Raw genomic sequence first — 22,503 nt, 5'->3', positions numbered from 1 at the left:
TTATATCTAATACTCTCTTCATCAAATGTGCTTTAAAATGTATGGGTTTTCCCTTTCGTGAACAAGAAAATAATGATGTTATGCTGTTGGGCTGGTATAATAATGCTGTCGGGCTGGTATAATAATGCTGTTGGACTGGTATGAAATTTTTTCCAGGGCTGGTTTTTGAAAGCATGGCCGTCCGCAAGGTTACTCAGGTGGCTGGGTACCAGGCCCATATAGCCTAGAGAATGTACATCTTTTTACATTGCAATACATCTGTTGTGGCCATATTTTTATCTTGATGAAAACAGCCAATCCAGTGACAGTATGAGATCAAAATATGGCCACAACAGATGTATTGCAATGTAAAAAGATGTCCATTCTCTAGGCTATATGGGCCTGGAACACAGCCGCCAGAGTCACTCCCAATACAAAGTGAAGATGAATTATCTGTTATATAACACACATGTATTACCAGTGTAAAGATTTTCATAAGATTGTCGAAAAGGGGCGGAGCATGAGTGGCCTTGAAATGATGCCCCCCCTTGGAAAAAGTTCTGCGGACGCCCATGTACAGAGCTTCAGTAAGATAATAATAAATTGGTGAATTTATTTACTATTCAAGATTGCACATACAGATACAGACTGCTGTTTGAACTATCATCATCACATTGAATTTGCTTGAGCTAAACATTTTTTAAATGTTTACATTATGTGCAATGTCTACTATTGTCTATTGTAAGGGTGCACATGACATATTTAAGGTATTTATGTACAAAAACAGTTATGCCGCGTACACACGATCAAACAAGCGAGTGGAAAAGTCCGGCAAACTGAAGTCCGCCGGACAATCCCCCCGTGTGTAGCCTCCGGCATACTTTTTTGACCCGAAAGTACGGCGGACTTAGAAAGTAGTTTTGCACTCCAATCTCGCATTTTGGCGGACAATCCGGCCGTGTGTGCCAGTCCGCCGTACTTTTGAAATGAACGGACTCGCCCACACACGCGGAGGAAAGTCCGCTCATTTCGAGCGTGTCTCCAGGTAGGCGGGGCCCGCGAAGGAGATGTCGCTGGCCCTGCCACCTGGTATGGACTTAAAGGGGAACCCCAACGCCAAAAAAAATCGGCGTGGGGATCCCCCCCAAGTCCACAATAGACCCTTGTCCGAGCACGCTACCCGGCCGGCCAGGAAAGGAGGGGCGAGCGAGCCCCCCCTTCCTGAGCCGTACCAGGCCGCGTGCCCTCAACATGGGGGATGCCTTGGGGAAGGGAGGGCCGCGCAGCCCCCCCACCCCAAAGCACCTTATCCCCATGTTGATGAGGACAAGGGCCTCTTCCCGACAACCCTGGCCGTTGGTTGTCGGGGTCTGCGGGCAAGGGGCTTATCGGAATCTGAGAGCCCCCTTTAATAAGGGGGCCCCCGGATACCGACCCCCACCCTATGTGAATGAGTATGGGGTACAATGTACCCCTACCCATTCATCTGTAAAATAAAGTACAAAAAAACACAACACACAAGATAAAATAGTTTATTGCACAGCTCCGGGGGTCTTCCGTCTTCGGGGGTCTTCTCGCCGGACTCCTCCGCTATCTTCTTGTAGCTCTTTTGCTAGCTTCTTCTTCGTCGCCGCAGCCTCTTCTTCCGACTTTGGGGGTCTTGTCCCCCTCTTCGGTTCTTCTGTCGGGCCACCACGCCTTCTTATAGCTCTTTTACAGGCGGTGGCCCGGTCTTCTGTCGCCGCCGCCTTCCGTTCTTCTTCTTCTCCTGGAGATGTTGACTCGAAGCTCTCTCTCCGGCCGCAATGCCAGGGACCCGCTGCGCGGCGACTTGTATAGGGACAAGGGACGGGGTCATCGGTTGATGTCACATGGGTTCATGTCACATGGCGACAGTCCCAGCATCCTCCGGGACTATGACATCGTAAGGGGGCGGGGTCACCATGTGACATCAACCCATGTGACATCAACAGATGACCCCGCCCCTTGTCCCTATATAAGTTGACGCGCAGCGCGTCCCTGGCATTGCGGCTAGAGAGAGCTTCGAGTCAACATCTCTAGAAGAAGAAGAACGGAAGGAGGCGGCAGCGACAGAAGACCGGGCCACCGCCTGTAAAAGAGCTATAAGAAGGTGCGGTGGCCCGGCAGAAGAACCGAAGAGGGGGACAGGACCCCGAAGTCGGAAAGAAGAGGCCGCAGCGACGAAGAAGAATGCCGGGCTCCTCCGCTAGCAAAAGAGCTACAAGAAGATAGTGGAGGAGTCCGGCGAGAAGTCCCCCGAAGACGGAAGACCCCCGGAGCTGTGCAATAAACTATTTTATCTTGTGTGTTGTGTTTTTTTTTGTACTTTATTTCACAGGTGAATGGGTAGGGGTACATTGTACCTCATATTCATTCACATAGGGTGGGGGGGTGGTATCCAGGGGGCCCCCTTATTAAAGGGGGCTCCCAGATTCCGATAAGCCCCTTGCCCGCAGACCCCGACAACCAACGGCCAGGGTTGTCGGGAAGAGGCCCTTGTCCTCATCAACATGGGACAAGGTGCTTTGGGGTGGGGGGGCCGCGCGGCCCCCTTCCCCAAGGCACCCCCCCATGTTGAGGACACGCGGCCTGGTATGGCTCAGGAGGGGGGGGGGGCGCTCGCTCGCCCCTCCTTTCCTGGCCGGCCAGGTAGCATGCTCGGACAAGGGTCTGTTGTGGACTTGGGGGGGACCCCCACGCCGATTTTTTTCAGCGTTGGGGTTCCCCTTTAAGTCCATACCAGGTGGCGGGGCCAGCGGCATCTCCTTTGCGGGCCCCGCCTACCTGGAGACCCGCTCAAAATGAGCGGACTTTCCTCCGTGTGTGTGGGCGAGTCCGTTCATTTCAAAAGTAGGGCGGATAGTACGGCGGACTTAGTACGCCGTATTAGTCTGCTGAAAAAGTGCCGTGTGTGGGCAAGTAGCCCGTTCGGAAAGTCCAATGGACAGTCTAGTGGGAAGTCCGTCGGATAGTCGGCTATGTGTGTACGCGGCATTAGAGTCCATTCACACAGGGGCAACTTTAGATCCGACTTGAAGTCATCCCAAGTTACCTCAAGTCGCGCAACATGATAAAATCAATGTATGTGAATGAGAGCCGTCTTAATGCACACTACTGAAGTTGCTCCGACTTCAGAAAAGGTTCCTGTACTACTTCAATCCGACTTCAAGGCAACTTGTACCCATTAATTTCAATGGAAGTTGCCTCCAAGTGTGATCCCCTGTCTTAATTGAAGCAACTTTCCAGGAAGTAGGAATAGTTTTCTAGGCAAACTCCTCCCTCCCACAGAGCCAGGCCCGGACCGGCCATAGGGCCCACCGGGCATTTGCCCGGTGGGCCGGGCCTGCCGGGATCAACCTCGGGGCCGCAGTCCGATACCTGGTGATGACCGGGCCGCACGGCGGTAGGTAAGCGCTGACCGCGGCCTGGAGAGGGTTAACACAGGCCGCGGTCACCTTTCACTGCGTGGCTGTGCCTGTGTCTGCTCTCCAGTCTCTCCTGCCCTGCCGACAATGTAATCTATCAGCAGAGCAGGGGCGGGAGGAGCCGGAGACACTGAAGAGTGTGAGTGCAGGGATCCGTGGTTGCTAGGCAGCAGGTCGGATCCAATCAAAACAGCGATAGCTGTCCACGCACGCGCGCTGCTGCCGGCGGTAGCTAGGCAACAGGGACGCTGTCAGGGCTGGGACTGCTGGTGTCATGGAAACCTATAGGACGTCTGGAGACCCCGACCACCCAGGCAGATTACGTGAGAAGTGTAAGTGCATAGAGAGAAGTGAAGCCATCAGATCGGGAGACAAGGAAATGAGACACAGAAGGAAAACAGGTAAACAAGAAAAGGAGTAATGAAGGACAAAGGAAAGTGTAAATAGATAAAAAGGAATGGTGGCAAAAAGGAGATAAGAAAGGGGTAAGAAGAGGGGAAGGAAGGAAGAAGAACAGATAGAAAAAAAGGGGGGATATATAAAGAGAAAGAGGAAAAACAAGGAAAAAAGAAAAAGGAGACAAAGGAGAGGAAAATGAGAGAAAAATACGAGTAAAAAATAAAAAAGGATGAAGATGATAGAGAAATGAAAATAGGAAAAAAGGAAGAAATAAGTGGGAAAAGGAGACAATTTAAGAGGATAAGGTGCAACTGAGAAAAATGTATGAAAATAAACTTAAAAAATAAGTAAAGAAAATTACCTACCGTATATACTCGAGTATAGGCCGACCCGAATATAAGCCGAGGCCCCCAATTTACCCCCAAAAAAACTGGCAAACTTATTGACTCGTGTATAAGCCGAGGGTGAGACATGCCTGTCCATCCCTGTGTGTGTGTCCGTCCATCCCTGTGTGTCCGTCCATCCCTGTGTGTCCGTCCATCCCTGTGTGTCCGTCCATCCCTGTGTGTCCGTCCATCCATCCCTGTGTGTGTGTGTGTCCATCCATCCATCCATCCCTGTGTGTGTGTGTCTCCATCCATCCATCCATCCATCCCTGTGTGTGTGTGTCTCCATCCATCCATCCATCCATCCCTGTGTGTGTGTGTCTCCATCCATCCATCCCTGTGTGTGTGTGTGTCTCCATCCATCCATCCATCCCTGTGTGTGTGTGTGTGTGTGTGTGTGTGTCCAGCCTACCTGTGTCCCGAGCCTCCGTCCCGTGCCTTGCCTCCGTCCCGTGCCGTGCCGTGCCTTGCCTCCGTCCCGTGTCGTGCCTTGCCTTGCCTCCGTCCCGTCTCGTCCCGTGCCGTGCCTTCCCTTGCCTCCGTCCCGTGCCCTCTTCGTCGGCGCCTCGGCGGCCATTGTAAAATTCAAAAGCCGCGCCTCCGCCTTCGCCTGTGATAGGCGGAACACTGAATTTCCCAGCAGCCTGTGTTCCGCCTATCACGGACATCGTATCATCCTCGTCCGTAGTACGAGGATGATACGATGTCCGTGATAGGCGGAACACAGGCTGCTGGGAAATTCAGTGTTCCGCCTATCACAGGCGAAGGCGGCGCCGGAGGCGCGGCTTTTGAATTATAGAATGGCCGCTGTCTGTCTGCTCGACACGCTGATCGAGCGGGCAGACAGCGATGACTCGAGTATAAGCCGAGGGGGGCACTTTCAGCCTCAAAAAAGAGGCTGAAAATCTCGGCTTATACTCGAGTATATACGGTAAGTAATAAAAAATAAATAAATAAATTGTGAAAAAAAAAATAATAAAACATAAATATAAATAATAATAAAAGAAAAGGAAAAAAAGGAGAAATAAAAAATAATAATAAAGGATAAAAATGAAATAACACGAAGAGTAAGGCCGCGTACACACGGGCGGACTGTATGGCCTACTTAGTCCGTCGAAACACATTTCAGCGGACAGTCCGCTCGTGTGTGGGCTTCAGTGGACTTTTTCAGTGTGCAGTCTGGCGTACTAAGTATTTCGGATTTTTCAAAATTCTGTCAGTCATACTTTGGTTCCAGCGGACAATCCGCTCGTCAGTAGGCTAGTTTGACGGACTAAGAATGGCGCATGCTCAGAAAGGATTTACACAGCGGAAGGGTGCATTGCAGTGTATTGGACTTCCTATTTCTAGTCCCGTCGTACGTGCTGTACACGTCATCGCGCAAGCTTTCAACGGACTGTTTGTGCATCCGTGTGTGGTCAAGTCCGTTCATTCGAAAGTATGACGGACTGTCCGTCGGATTGTATGACGGACTAAGTAGGCCATACAGTCCGCCCGTGTGTACGCGGCTTAAAAAACCGGAATAAGGAAAAAAAGAAAATGGGAAAACCTAAAATATTATAGGTGAAAAAAGAAGAGAAATGGTAATACAGGTTCAATAAAGTGGGAGTCTTTTAATACCAACAAGCAGGTAATCACCCGTTTGTTAATATAATCCTGATCTACAGCTCCTACCGCCCCCTACTCTTATAGGATGACATCGTTGGAGGGGTGGGAGAGACGGTAGAGGACGCACAGGCTGAATCCTGCCTCTGCTCTCCCAAAGGTAGGACTGTGCAGGGGAGGCAGAGAGTAAAAGGGGCCACTGTGATTACAGAGAAAAATTAGGAGGCATGACTGCATGGGGCTGTGATTGGTAGGGGCACTGTGATGAAAAGGGAACTGCACTGTAAAGGGGGACTGTAATCATTAGAGTTTAAATTACAGTGCAGTCCCCTTTATATTACAGTGCAGAGGACTGACTCCGTGATTATCCCATCACCAACTGCCCTCACGAACGGGTGGTTGCTGGAAAATTGGCTGCTCAGTCTAAATTGCCCGGGCCTATTTTTTGTCCCAGTCCGGGCCTGCACAGAGCTGATTATTATGTGATTGGCCAATGGCAAAGTCCCTGTCCTGGAGGCAACTTCAAGTTGCCTTGTAAGTTGCTTCAAGTCGTGCTGTGATTCATACTCAAGTCGTGTCCAAGTTGCCTCCCAAAGTCTCGCTGGAAGTCGTGTTTCCCCTGTGTGAATGGACTCTAAGGCCGCGTACACACGGGCGGACTGTTCGCCCAACTTTGCTCGTCAAACAATCCGACAAACAGTCCGCTCAAAATTTGCATGAGCGGACTTGACCACACACGATGAACGAACAGTCCGCTCAAAGCGTGCGCGATGACGTGAACGGCACATACGACGGGACAAAAAATACGACGTCCTATACACTGCAATACAACCTTCGGCGTGTAAATCCTTTCTGAGCATGCACGGAACTTAGTTTGACGAACAAGCCTACACACGAGCGGACTGTCCGCTCAAACCAAGTTTCAGCGGACTGTCTTACGGAAATTCCGAAAAACTTTGTTCGTCAGACTGTCCGCTGAATCTGTCCGCTGAAGCCCACACACGAGCGGACTGTCCGCTGAAACACTGTTCAGCGGACAAAGTTGGGCGAACAGTCCGCCCGTGTGTACGCGGCCTAACAGAGTAGGTTAAAGTGATTGTAAAGGCCTTTTTATTTTTAAATAACAAACATATCACAATTACCTCCACTGTGCAGCTTGTTTTGCACAGAGTGGCCCCGATCGTCCTCTTCTGGGGTTCCTCGGCGGCTCTAACGGCTCCTCCCCACATCAGATAACCCCCTATGAGAAGCGCTCTCCCGGGGGATTACCTTGTGGGTGTGCTCCAGAGTCCAGCATTTGGCGTCCATAGGCACCGAATGTATGACTCAGCTCCACCCCCCGGCGCCCGCATCATTGGATTTGATTGACAGCAACGGGGGCCAATGGTTGCACAGCTATCAGTCTATCCAAGCAAGAGCCAAGAACCCCTGGGCAGAGAGACAGCGCGTCCCAGCCGGGTGAAGTTTGAGGGTTCAGGTAAGTAAAACAGGGGGTGGGGGGCTGGTCACTGCCAGGTGCTTTTTCACCTTAATTAGGATGCACGAGGGCTTAACGTTTAACGTTACCATATACTGTATATTTATAATATGAAATAGATTAATAGCTCTCATACACACTAAAATTACAAAAACTGCATAATAAATTTGATATTTACAATAGCCAAGTTGAATTAGAGCAGCAACTCCGCTCTCAGATACTATACACAGCAATACTAGTATTAGATCATAAAGAGTTGCTCTTGTATCTTGTATAAAGATGACAAGTGATATAAGACATACGGCATGTAAACCAAACAGAAAACATTTGTTTCCAGTGAAGAAAATACAAAAGAAGAAGGTTGGTCCAAATGTGTTCAAATGTTCCTAAACATGTGATGCGCCTCCATCACCAATGCACAGAGCACACTTACTGACTAAATAAGACCCCCTAATTAGAGAGAAGTCAGCAGAGCTTTCAATCAGACACCCAGCCCTAGATCACCAATGGGGCAACTCCTCCCCCACTGGTGGGTGACTGTGGCCAGTTCTCAATCGGGCATCACCCCATAAATATATTTTTTGAGACTATAAAGAAAAGATGCTCTGAGTGTAAAACCTTATGGACACATTTATTAATTAAAATGACACTTAAGCCGCGTACACACGGGCGGACTGTCTGGCCAACTTAGTCCGTCGAAACACATTTCAGCGGACAGTCCGCTCGTGTGTGGGCTTCAGCGGACTTTTTCAGCGTGCAGTCTGGCGGACTAAGTATTTCGGAATTTCCGAAATACTGCCCGTCATACTTTGGTTTCAGCGGACAATCCGCTCGTCAGTAGGCTAGTTCGACGGACTAAGAATGGCGCATGCTCAGAAAGGATTTACACGGCCGAAGGTTGCATTGCAGTGTATTGGACGACCTTTTTCTAGTCCCGTCGTACGTGCTGTACACGTCATCGCGCAAGCTTTCGACAGACTGTTTGTGCATCCGTGTGTGGTCAAGTCCGTCAGTCGAAAGTATGACGGACTGTCCGTCGGATTGTCTGACAGACTAAGTTGGCCATACAGTCCGCTCGTGTGTACGCGGCTTTAGATTGGATTAAAATCAAAGCGCTCTAAAACAAATCATCTCTAGCCAGATAAACAGCCCCCCGCACTTCCGGGAAATTGTGATGATGTCAGCACATTGCTTCTCCCCTGACATCACCTCCCCCCCCCCCTCACCCCTTCCTCCATCTCTCCCTTACTTTCCCATCTCCCTCATCTCTCTCTTCCTCCTTATATCAGTGTCCCCCTTATCATAGTGTACTCACTTTGCAGATGCTGATTTAAGGGGACCCTGGTGACCCTTTTACACCAGAGTCTGCAATAATCCCCTTTACATCCCTTGCCCTCTAAAGGGGAACTCCCGGGACTCTGATGTAATGAGAGATACTAACATAAGGGGGAACACCATGGACTCTCATGCAAGAGGAACTCTGCAGGCTCTGATGTAAAAGGGAATGCTCCAGACTGTGATGTAAGGGAGAATTCTGCAGCTTCTGATATAAGAAGGAAGTCTGCAAACTCTGTTGACCAGAGACCCCTGTACATCAGAGTAACTCTTTACATTCCAGAGTCTGCAGTGTTCCCTCTTACATCAGAGTCTGCTGGGTTCCCTCTGTGTACTCTGATGTACAGGGGGACTCTGATGTATGGGGGGAGCTCTGTGGACTCTGATGTAAGGGGGGACTGTGGACTCTGATGTAAGGAGGGGAACTCTGTGTACTCTGATGTATGGGGGAACTCTGTGGACTCTGATGTAAGGGGGGAGCTCTGTGCACTCTGATGTAAGGGGGGAGCTCTGTGGACTCTGATGTATGGGGAAACTCTGTGGACTCTGATGTACGGGGAAACTCTGTGGACTCTGATGTACGGGGAAACTCTGTGGACTCTGATGTAAGGGGAAACTCTGTGGACTCTGATGTAAGGAGGGACTCTGTGGACTCTGATGTAAGGAGGGACTCTGTGGACTCTGATGTAAGGAGGGACTCTGTGGACTCTGATGTAAGGGGGGAGCTCTGTGGACTCTGATGTAAGGGGGGAGCTCTATGGACTCTGATGATAGGACGAGCTCTGTGGACTCTGATGTAAGAGGGACTCTGTGGACTCTGATGTAAGAGGGACTCTGTGGACGTTCCATAAAAAGGTCCACCAAAATCCTCAGCGCGAGGGCCATGATGCTCTTAATCCAACCCTGGTCAGCACCTCTACATGAACAACTGCTATAAATTATTAAATACTAATACAAACTTTATTGTATATATCTATTCATCTTTTTATCTAGACACATGTAGTAAACTTTTTTTTTATACATGAAGTATATTAAAAACAACTAAAAACCTTTGCCGGGCCCAACACTCAATATATAAAGCTACACCTCATATTATTCATAGTATTTATTTATTACATGCATTTATATAGTGCTGACACTGCATGAATTGCCATACAAACTGCAAATACTGTAAAGGAGCTTATAATCTTCAAAAGCCAATTTAGATGTCAGCCAATTAACCTTCCAGCATCTATTAGGAGTGTGGCCAGAAGATGCAAGCTCCATGCAGATAATGTTCTGGCCAAGATTCAAACCAAGGATCCCAGTGATGTACAGTAGAAGTGCTAACCACTAAGCCATCGTGTTACTCCATTTGAAATAGATTACAAACACAAAGACCCCTCTCATACAGAAAGCGATTTTCGGGCATTTTAGCGCTAAAATAACGCCTGTAAACGGTAGATAAAGTCCTACAAGCAGCATCTTTGGGGTGGTTTAGGAGCGCTGTATACACCTCTCCCAAAACCCCCTACCCATGTAAATGAATGGGCAGCGCTGCCAAAGTGCCTGCAAAGTGCTTCAGCAGCCCCGCAACACGGGCTCTTTTAACTCTTTATTTGGCCACTAGCTGGGGTCATAAAGGGCCATTAAAATGACGGTAAAGCGTTGCTAAAACTAGTGGCGCTTTACCGCTAAAGTGGCCGCTGCTGAGTATGAAAGGGGTCAAAGTCTTCTCCCACATAGAGAAGTGTGATGCAGTATATGGACTCTTACCCAGAACACGGATCTCTGTAGAGGACATTAGATAACTTGTGTCACTGTAACACCACATCTTATACACACAGGAATCTTCCTTCCTGGCATGTCTTAGCTTCCAGCATCCGCTCCCTGTGTGCAGTCGTAGTCTGGAGTCATGAGATTTAGTGTGATTGTAATAACAGTGACGTTCCAGCAATGTCCTCTCCTCTCCTCTGCATTGTCTGTACAGCTCCAGAGTCACTTCTTTATCATCATGAGTACACTTCATATTACAGTCAGTGATGTCTGATCCGCTCTGTACATACACCGTTCCTGATGACACCGATATGATCATCATACACAGGAGACCTGGGAGGAGAAGACAGATCAGAAATGTCAGCAGAACTTTCATAGTGTCCCTAAACTCCAATTTCTGGTGTAATGAATATAAACAGAAGAACAATATAACAGATATGATAAAAATGAAGATCACAGCAGACGGGGAAAAATAATAAAATGAACACATCCTGGGTGGGTAGGAGGGATAGTGTGGTGGGGGTTGTATGTGTATAAAATACCCCTCCCCCCACCGCTACCACTGACAAATTATATACACTGATTGCAGTAAAAGTGTTAAACCACTTGCTTACTGGGCACTTAACCCTCCCCCCCCCCCCCCAATCCAGACCAATTTTCAGCTTTCGGTGCTGATGCAATTTGAATGACAATTGTGCGGTCATACAACACTGTACCCAAATGAAATTTTTATAAATTTTTTCCCACAAATAGAGCTTTCTTTTGGTGGTATTTGATCACCTCTGCGGTTTTTATTTTTTGTTAAAAAAAATGAAAAAAGACCAAATTTTTTATAAAAAATATGTATTTTTTATATTTTGTTATAAAAATTTAAAACAGGTAATTTTTCTCCTTCATTGATGTACGCTGATGAGGCGGCACTGATTGGCACCGATAGGTGGCAGTGATGGGCACTGATGGGTGGCAATAATGGGCACTGATCGGTTACACTGATAGGTAGCACTGCTAGGTGGCACGAATTGGCACCACTGGTGGGCATTGATAGGCGGCACTGGTGGGCATTGATAGGTGGCACTAGTGGGCACTGTGGGCACTGTCAGGTGGCACAGATGAGGCATAATTGCCTCTTCCTCTTTCGGGGACCGATGTCCCTTGCAGATGAGCTGGTGATCAGCTTTATTTTTTCCTCCGCTGTCAGCATGAGAAGAAAAAAAAACAATCACAAGCTTTTGTTTTGATCATGTGATCAGCTGTCATTGGCTGACAGCTAATCATATGGTAAGGGGCCGGAACTAGCCCCTTACACGGATCGGTGATCACCCGGGTCATTGATTGTAGCTGAAGGATACTAAAATAGTGGAGGAACTACTTACAGGTCATACTTGCCCCCTGCACCTCCGGCTAGCAGTTTACTATGCAGTGTGAAGGAGGGTGAGTTGGGGGGCGATTGGGCAACTATTTTCCTGGTCCTCTAGTTCAGGAGTCTCCAAAACATTCTAAACAAGGGTCGGTTTACTGCCAGTGCCCTTCAAACTTAGGGTGTGAAAAATCCTGGAAATGAAGAAAGCTTTAATTATTACTAGTTTTTTTTATCAATTAACAAAATGAAAAGCAAATGAAGAGAAGAGAAATTCAAATCCAATCAATATTTTGGGGTAACCACCCTTTGCCTTCTTCTAGGTAGACTTGCAGACAATTTTTGAAGGAACTCAGCAGGTAGGTTGTTCCAAACATGTTGGAGAACTAAGCACATATCTTCTGTGGATGTCGGCTGCCTCAAATTCTTTCTGTGTCTTCATGTAATAACAGACAGACTATGAGGTCTGGGGGATTCCAGGCTGACAGAGGATTGTAAACCAATGAGCTGTCAGTGAAGGGGGAACATCTTAAGCCTCGTACACACGATCTGACTTTCGGCAGACAGAGCGTTAGACTTTTATCTGAAGGGCATGTGCCTGGATTTTGTCTTACATACTAACTGCACACAATTGTCGGCCAACAAACACAAATGTAGTGATGTATTACGTGGAATTTCAGCTCTTAAACGCCACCCTTTGGGCACCTTCTGCTAATGTCATGTTTGGTGAGCACTGATTCCCAGCATGCGTGTTTGTACTTTGGACTTTTGTGTGACGGACTTATGTACACACAATACGAAAACCTGACAACAGATCGTTGTCCGCTGAAAATTTACCACCCTGCCATCCACGATTTGTTGGCAGAAAGTTGGACAACAATTGTCTGATGGAGCGTACTAACGGTTGGATTTCAGGTCATCACATCAATTCCCTGACGAAAATCGGAACGTGTGTACGAGGCTTTAGGCTCCATTCACACCTGAGCGGTTCTGCCCAGGATTCCACAATTGCAGCAAAACACGTTTGCAACGCCATTTTTTATTAACAGCACCCCAAACACAGTGTGATTTTGCCACAATTGTTGAGCGAAAAAACATGCTAAAATGGTGGCAAAAATCGCAACTGCAAACACTCCTGGCTCTGTGCCAAGATAGTACATGGCTTCTTTGCAGCTTCTTTGAAGCAGAGAGGGGTCCATTCAAATGAATGTGCTGCTCCAAAAACACTCCACTAAAAAACAAAACAAAGCTAAAAAAAACACGCTGAAGAAGCTGTCGCTGTGCTACGCTCAGGTGTGAATGGAGCCTTAAACTTCCTACCAGACCTGAAGGGCCTGGTAATAGAATGGGTGGGGAAGGACCTGGTGCTGGCTTCTCAGCAACCAACACAAATCACAGGCAAAAACACAACAAAAAGATATACACTGAACATGCATTTTTGGTGCTGCTCCATTGAAATCTATGGGGCCAAAATTGTGTTGGAGTCGCACCAAAGTAGTGCAGGGACCCTTTCAAAATTAAATAATGTTATTTCAATTGTCATCTGATTCTTTACAACTGAAGTAGCATCCGAAATACCACTGGTGTGAATGAAGCCTCCATTCACATATAGGTGTCCCGGGTCGCGGAATTCTGCCTGCGATTCCAAATCACAGCAAATCTCGCCATGCCCTTGCGATCCCCTTCACTTCCAATGGCACCCCAATCATGACGGAATTTTGCGGCAAATGTCACCCGATGAATTGTGGTAAAGTCATGCATACAGAATGGTGGTACACCTGTTCTTTTGGGCGACAGGCATACCGCAATTCTGTTTGCACAATTTCACGGGCATTTGCAGCAAAATCTAGATGCGATCGGGGTGCCATTGGAAGTGACAGGGATTGCAAAGGGCGTCCCACTATTTCCTGTGATTCGGGATTGCGGGCAGAATCATGGCGATTCCACCCGCGATCTGGGATGCTGTTAGAATATTAAAATTTATAAATGGTTTGGGTCTTTTGAGAATAATTGACTTGCTTATGTATATCATTATATATTCTAGATATGGATAAAGCAAAATATACTGTATATATATATATATATATATATATATATATATATATATATATATATATATATATATATTTTTTTTTTTTTTTTTTTTTACATATATTTATGTAAAGATTTGTTTGAAGCTTCATATGCATTTCTTGGGAAAGCAGTCCTATGTAGAACTCTCATGTGGTATCAATTCGTTTCACCTCCCCCATTGTAAGAGATAAGGTTACATCCTTGTCCAAAGACACAGAGTTTCAGTATATTATCTAAAATTATAAGTTATTTCTTTATATTACAATATTTCCTGATTAGGATTATTATTATACATTACTATTATTATACATGTTAAACGTATATAATCTATCTACTGATATATGTAGTATTTGGTTTAGAAGATAGGAAACTTGTATTGTATAAGTTAAAAGATTTTGCCATCCCAATGGAATGTTTTGATTAGAGATGGTTTTGTATTTCAACATCCTGTTGGATGAGGTGGGAGGGAACTTGCTCATTCAGAATTTGCGGGCTTTCTGTGAAACGACAGAGCTCAGAGGAACTTTAAATCATCCTTATTTGGGAAAAGGGTGGGGGTTTAGTTGTAGGAGTAGTAAGTTAGTAAAAAGACAGACAGGCTGTTTCAAGAGAGCAGATTTGCACTCCAGCAGACACGAGGAGACATTGAAGGAGACTGACAAACTTTCTTAGGCCGCGTACACACGGGCGGATTGTCTGTCCAACTTAGTCCGCTGAAACACATTTGAGCAGACAGTCCGCTCGTGTGTGGGCTTCAGCGGACTTTTTCAGCGGACAGTCTGGCCAACTAAGTCTTTCGGAATGTTGGAAAGACTGTCCGCTGAACTCGCATTTGGGCGGACAATCCGCCCGTGAAGAAGAAGAAGAACGGAAGGCGGCGGCGACAGCGGCGACAGAAGACCGGGCCACCGCCTCTAAAACAGCTATAAGAAGGCGCGGTGGCCCGGCAGAAGAACCGAAGAGGGGGACAAGACCCCCGAAGTTGGGAGAAGAGGCCGGCGGCGGGGAGGAAGAAAGCCGGACTCCTCCGCTAGCAAAAGAGCTACAAGAAGATAGCGGAGGAGTCCGGCGAGAAGACCCCCAAAGATGGAAGACCCCCGGAGCTGTGCAATAAAATATTTTATCTCGTGTGTTGTGTTTTTTTTGGTACTTTTATTTTACAGGTGAATGGGTAGGGGTACATTGTACCCCATACTCATTCACATAGGGTGGGGGGCCGGTATCCGGGATCCCCCTTATTAAAGGGGGCTCCCGGATTCCGATAAGCCCCCCGCCCGTAGACCCCGACAACCAACGGCCAGGGTTGTCGGGAAGAGGCCCTTGTCCTCATCAACATGGGGACAAGGTGCTTTGGGGTGGGGGGCCACACGGCCCCCCCTTCCCCAAGGCACCCCCCATGTTGAGGGCACGCGGCCTGGTACGGCTCAGGGCGGGGGGGCGCTCGCTCGCCCCCCTTTCCTGGCCGGCCAGGTAGCGTGCTCGGACAAGGGTCTGTTGTGGACTTGGGGGGGACCCCCACGCCAATTTTTTTCTGCGTTGGGGTTCCCCTTTAAGTCCATTCCAGGCGGCAGGGCCAGCGACGTCTCCTTCGCGGGCCCCGCCTACCTGGAGACGCGCTCGAAATGAGCGGACTTTCCTCCGCGTGTGTGGGCGAGTCCGTTCATTTCAAAAGTTGGGCGGATTGTATGGCGGACTTAGTCCGCTGTATTAGTCCGCTCAAAAAGTGCCGTGTGTGGGCAAGTCCGTTCATTCAAAAGTTTGAACGGACTGTCTGTCGGATTGTCTGACGAACCTAGTTGGGCAGACAATCCGCCCGTGTGTACGCGGCCTTACACACACAAAGATACATTTATACAATCTGCATTTCAAGAATAAGAAGCTTATCAATGCTATTTTATATTCTACATTTTGACACTGTTTTTGTAATATTTTGCTATTTTTATTATTAAATCAATTTTGGAGTTTTTACACGAGAACTGAACGGATTTTCTAGGAACTTTCCTCATCAATATGAATTATTGAAATATATTTATTAATACAGTAAGGGCTGGTTCACACAGGGGGCGACACGAGGCGACACTACTTGTGAAGCCAAGTCGGATACGACTTGTATCCGACTTAACAGCGCGACTTGGGGCGACTTACAAGTCGCCTCCAGGACAGGGAACTGTACAAGTGAGCTTTCACCCCTTGTGACATCATTCCTGTTCCTGTCTTCTTCCTTGTTCCTGTTTTTGCCAGTTGTTCTGTGTCCAAAATGCTCTCTGTGCGTTACCTTATGTCAGCTGTCCTAACAGCTGGTTTGGCAGTACTGATGGAAGAGGAAGAAGAAGAAATGAAGCGGAGGAGGAGGATGGGAAGAAGACGTCGCTACTGGATCCATCCAATCATTGCCAATCGACATAACAGAGGGCAGTTCTGGGCTATGTATGAGAACTTGCGTAGTTTTGATGACAAGTTTTTCAAGTATACACGGATGTCGATCACAAGGCAAGTACATATGCTGTATGTCATTGTCCACTTTCCACGTCACTTGCCATACAGTCTTGGCATACAGACACCTTCTCTCCCGAACAAAGCGTATGAGGGACTCATTGTCCACTGGTTCTCTCCTGTTCATAGCAGACATTTTGCAGGACTGAGCTCTTGGTCTGTGTGAGTTCAAGATAACCAGGAAAACGAAACTAATGTGTATGGAAAGGAGGGGCTGCCTGCAGTGGGGGCTGGGTGACTTCCTGTCAAGTAGCCTGCAAGTAGCCTACAGATGAACAGGAGAGGCGACTTACATTGACATGAATGGGTACAAGTCGCCTAGAAGTCGTTTCCAAGTAGTACAGGAACCTTTTTTAAAAGTCGGAGCTACTGCAGTAGTGTATATTAAGACAGCTCCATTGACTATCATTGTTTTTAATGCAGCGCGACCTGGAGGCGACTTGAGGCAACCTAGACCGACCTGAAGTCGGATCGCAGTCGCCCGCAGTGTGAACCGGCCCTAATAACTAAATTTCTACATTTTGGCGACCCTTGCCAGTGTAAATTTATCTGAATATCAAACTTTTTTTTGAATCATTTCTACTTTCACTTGATGAGAGGGAATAGAAGCACAAACACTGGCTATTGAGTCAAGCTTCAGAAGAAATCGAAAACGCAAATTTTCGGCATCATTGAATTGAACTTGGAAGAAAAAGAATTATCAAAATTGGTGAGACGTTTGCGCATGTGCAAGAAAATCTGTTTCTTGATGAAGTAATTTCCTGCCAAGAGAGGGAACGCGTGTTACATGAATGAAGCTTATCCTACATTGGTAAATATGAGCCTTATTCATGAATTGTCTGATGAGAGTGAATTAGAATTAAAAAATCTGTCAAAGTTTGTTAAAGATGATGAATTATTTTACATGTTCAATGAATGCTTACAAGCTAATATCAAAATAAAAAAGTCAAAATGTACTTTTAAAGAATTCAGCAAACAGGTTAGTAATTTGATTAAGTTGATTAAAGTTTATGATACAATGATATCAGGAGTTCCTTAAAAAAATGTAGTTTGTACAAAGGGGAAAACAGAGACTCGGGTATGTTTTTCTGAGTGGATAGATGATTTGCAGAGTGCAATTCAAATAAAGGATATTCAGTTGTCTGAGTTACAGAATAATGTAAAGTTTTAAACAGAGTCAAGCAAGAGTTTAGAGATTAATGTTAATTCAGACTCTATGAATGTTAATGCAGATTCTATGCAGAAGTCTTTTGTACAAGATATGCGGTCTATCAAGGTTGATGACCAAGAACGGAAAGGTTTGTTTAAACCAAAATTATTTTCGGTACCAGTTGAGCGGTCCATAGAAAAATATGACCAGGAACATGAAGTTTTGCTTAAAACAAAAATATTGAATAAAGCTGCAGCATGCAGACACAGTTTAGAAAAACAAAGGGAAAATGCCATTCAAAGAGTTGCCACGTGTAATGCCACACCCAGAGATGATGAGATACACATTACAGGCGGAGCTAACGTTTCAGAGCAGACAGGAAATGTTATTCCCATAGATAGTACACAAAGGAAAACTTTGAAAGTAGAAAATACAGAACATATCTCTGAGCAATGTATTCTTTCTTCTTCAAACAATAGTTTGATTGATTTGCCTTATACCTCAGAAGTCAAACAGATCAGTACATTGACTATAAATGACAGTTCAATCAATATGACAAACAATGATGAAAATGAGAGGGATGGATTGCTTCCATCACCATCAGGATTTAGGGAAAAAGGTTCTGAGTCACCTCTAACATTAAAATATGTGACTTCACTTTTAATAGATGAAAGTGGAAAGCCATGGTTGCATGGTTTATTAAATGGTAAGAATACTAAATGGTTAATAGATTTAGGATCTGAACTCAGTTTAACTAAACACAAACTTTCTTTGAATATTGATTCTCCAAAATGTAATTTAATTGATTTCAAGGGAAAAGAAAATACAGTTGCAGTTAAAGTTTCTGATGTGAATTTCGAGATTCCCGGAATTTTTAAAACAAATATAGACATCTGGTGTTGCCAAAATACAGAGAATATTTTAGGCATGGATGTGATTAGTAAATTAGATTGGATTATTGATTTAAGTAAGTCTACTATATGGATAGATTCATCTAGGCCCAAATCTATGTTAATAGATTCCTCAATGTACAGTAATGTTGGAAGTATTTATACAGCAGTCACCAGCATGTCTTCAGATTTTAATTGGCCACACACAGGAACCAATCTCGAATTGGAACAATCGGTTAGCGCACATAAAATTCTTTGGAGTCAGACCAAAATGGATACAGGTTTGTTTAAGGATATTGAGATAGAAATTGAGGGAAGAGATCCTGTGAGGATCAAGGTATAAGAAACCAAGATGGTTGACAGTATGTTTCACTAAATGCTTATCTCATCTGTTTTATTCTCAGTAACTTAAAGACACATCATCCTTAAGTCCGGATGGGTGCAGTCACGTACACATAAGAGGAAACCATGTCGTAAGGGTCATCTGCCACATCAACTCTAAAAGCAGAAGACACTTAGAAATTGCCTTTTTTTGGAAATTGTTGTTTGTTTCAACATTTCTAACGCCTGTCTTTTGAGTGTATATAAGAGCTGTGTTAATAAAGAACCTCGGAGTTGGGTGCGACCTTCTGAGCAGACATACTGAGAACTTCTTTCCGTGTCTCCTTGCTTAGATAAGAACTCTAATAACAATTGGGAAACGGTAACATAACTTGATGAATAGGTGACTTTGCAGTAGTCACACCTAACATTCTGGCGCACGAACAGGGACTTGCTAAAGAAACTACAAGAGGCGAACGAACATAAGGACGGAACGAAGAGGTCGGGCACATCAGGAACCACAGACAAAACCTGCGCAGGTAAGAAAAGCTTTATTTTCTTATAAACTCTGTGCTTCTTAGATTTGTGCCCACCCGATCTGTCTGTATTTATTGTTCTTCAGGTAATACCAACCTCTGTAGTAAGCGAGTCTTGAATTTAATATTTGACTTATGTTACCGTTGTTTCTTGTCTGTCTCCTTGTCATCTGTCTGTTTTGACTGAGATAAGCCCTGTTTGTATGGTGTGAATTGAAACATATATCATCCCAATGAGTAACGGAATGCACCCTTAACTCGTAAGAGTACTTGGGGGGTCCGACACTTAAGTTTGATATACGCTTTTGATTCATGAGCCTAAAAACGGGTTGAAAGTATAAGTCCTGACTGCCTCAATAAAGCAGGAATAAGAAACGATTGCTGAGAAATTCCATGTTAAAGGGAAGGGAATAAGGTCTCCACAAAGTCCCGGAGATCTAGTCATATGTGTTTGGCCACCTACAAGTGATGATTGTGATTATTGTTTCTGTTGTATTAGTAGTCGCATTTATCTGGTTGGGGTGTAAAAGTAGTTCGGTTTCAGAATAAGTACCCCAGACAAAGTTTTAGTATTTTGGCACCCTAGGAGGAGAAGGCAACGAGACACTTAGTAAGTGATCCAAACGCCACCTAGGCAGGACTGTCAAAATGGGCCAGACACATGGTAAACCCCAGGAGGAATCTCAGAAATGTTATGCTGTTAAAGACATAATTACAATGTTGTATGGGAAGGACAAGGCACAGGGCACGAATAGGGTTCTCAAGAAATTTGGAATGGATGGAGAAAATGGGCTAAGTGTAGAAGGTTGGGAGAATATAAAGAGAGACAGACAGGGAGAGGTCCTGCAGAACAGATGGGTATCACAAATACAATGTTTAATTAAGGTTTCCAACAGGGCTAAAGAGGAGGGATGGAAGTATTGTCATGAACAGGGTGGATGGGACATGAAGGTCCGACGCAAGAGTCTCCCTTCTGCTCCCGAGGATGGAGTAAAAACGGAAGGTACTCCACCTCCTTATACCACTACCACACCGGGTAACGAAAGACCAAAACTTTATCCTTCCTTAAGAGGAAGAGGATGGGTATGCTGAGTATGCGGTACCCAAAATACAGACTGGGCACAGGAATGTGTACATTGCGGAGCTCAAAGACCAGAGTCCGTAGCTCCAGTCCACAGTCAGACTAGGGTAATACAAGTAAATAATCCAAATGCGGGTCAAGCAGGACAGCCACCTACAGTGACTCAACAAGTCGTTCTGAGGACATGGACACCTTGGTCGGCTGACACTCTTATGGCATTAATACAGAATGCTCCTGATCCCGTAGCAAAACCTGCCGCATTCTGTAGATTCGTGACACAATTACTAGACACACATGAAGCAGCTTGGCAAGATGGGGAAGATTTGTGTAGACATAAAATGACACTAACGATGTTTAATCAATTTATGAATGAAATTGCTCCACATAGACCACAAGGGGATCCAGCGGCAAATCCACCAGGAGTACACCCCCGTCATATAGACTCTAGACCCCTGTTTATTAATCAGTTACGAGAATTTTGCCAAAGGAAACAGCAGGAAAGGGGTTCGACAGCGCCCATAAAACAGGCCCCAGGTCAGACTGTTACAGAATTTTACCTCAACATGGAAAGCATGATGGCTGACGAAGGTCTAGATTTAGCCTTACCCGTCACCATTAGGGCTTTCAATCGACAGTTTATGGAAGGACTAGTACCCCAAATAGGTGACAAACTGAAGGCATGTACTCCCGAATGGAGAGCCATACGGGACAGAGGAACATTGTTGCAGAAAGCACAAGGCATAGAGGCTGATTTAGCAGAAACTAAACCCAGAAGGACACCGGGAGTTAACACTGTTGCCCGGGTCAATGAAGGAGGGAATTCCTCCCGTAAACCTCTTACCTGTTATTACTGCAACAAGGTGGGACATATAAAAAGAGACTGTAGGAAAAGAATAAAAGACGAACAGGAAGGAAACACGGACAGAGACACGAGGGACAACAGACAGAGGCGTACCAACGATAGGGACGATCCGACCGCATGACTTGCCCCAGTCCTAGCTGAATCAGAGAATAAAATGCTCCACATGTTGATGAAGGTGGAAGGTAAACATATTCCTTGTTTAGTTGACACAGGAGCATCACGCAGCTTATTATCTGATTCAGTAGTCCCTCCACACATGACCTCCCGTGACACCATACCCATAAGTGGTTATGACGGTCTTTTGTCCGATGCCCCACTGACTAAACCTTTAAAAGTAAAAATAGGGAATGGCAACCACCTGACACTTGTGTATTGTTGCAATATGTAGATGTTGTTATGTTGTCTGGATAACGATACTTGTTTAAAAGCCACTCTATCATTGTTACAATTCCTGGCTGAAAAAGGGTGCAAAGTGAATAGAACTAAGTTACAGGTATGCCAGAAAAAGGTTGTCTTTTTGGGCCACTGTATATCCCAGGGTACTCGACACCTCACTGAAGAACGAGTCCAGGCCATAAGACAAATGAATGTCCCACGCAACTTTAAGCAACTTTGTATGTTTCTGGGAATAGTGTCATATTGTAGACAATGGATACCACATGCCAGTTCTCTGATGCAGCCATTATATGATTGCTTGAAAATAGTACCCTATGTACTCACAGAAGCAGGTCATAAGTCTTTTAGCACCTTAAGAAAGTTACTAATTTCGGCACCTGCGATCGGGATCCCTGACTATACCAAAACATTTCATTTGTACATTGCTGAAATCACGGGACACGCAACAGGGGTGTTGACACAACAACACATCAAACAAAGGCCGGTAGCATACTTCTCAGCGGCTCTCGATCCTGTCTCTAGAGGATCACCGTCCTGTGTACGAGCAGTCGCAGCAGTGTCAATCATCATTGACAAATCCTCAGAAATTGTCTTAGACAATCCTGTAGTGGTACATACCACACATGACATACACGCCATCTTGTCACAAGTTCAGCCAAAACACATATCAATGGCGAGGCAGCTGCGTCTGCAATGCACCTTGCTCCTACCTCCCAATGTTACCTTCCAGCGATGCACTTCCTTTAACTTAGCACAACTTTTACCCTTACAGACAGATTTGACAGGGGGGAGTAATGGTGAAGGCACAGCACAAGAAACTCAGGATTCTGACACACTTTCATTTCATGACATAACATCTGATGAACACGATTGTTTTCAACTTATGGAACAAGAGACCACGGGGTTCCCACATGTCACAGACACACCCATTGCAAATGCAGAACACACACTGTACATAGATG

General features: G+C 45.8%; 1 protein-coding gene across 2 annotated transcripts in view; it reads right to left on the bottom strand.

Annotated features, from left to right (window-relative positions):
* Nucleotides 1–22,503, bottom strand: part of LOC143981650 (uncharacterized) — a 125,564-nt gene that overhangs the window by 70,715 nt on the left and 32,346 nt on the right. For both annotated transcript variants that reach the window (XM_077479644.1, XM_077479645.1), the window contains exon 2: nucleotides 10,383–10,715. In XM_077479644.1, the coding sequence (XP_077335770.1) occupies nucleotides 10,383–10,715 (333 nt within the window). The remainder of the gene's footprint in view (nucleotides 1–10,382; nucleotides 10,716–22,503) is intronic.

This window comes from Lithobates pipiens, unplaced genomic scaffold (assembly GCF_037356315.1).
Source record: "Lithobates pipiens isolate NorthernLeopardFrog02 unplaced genomic scaffold, aLitPip1_a1.2 Scaffold_16, whole genome shotgun sequence".
In the NCBI taxonomy this organism is placed as follows: Eukaryota; Metazoa; Chordata; class Amphibia; order Anura; family Ranidae; genus Lithobates; species Lithobates pipiens.
This window is presented reverse-complemented; position numbering and strand designations above follow the sequence as displayed.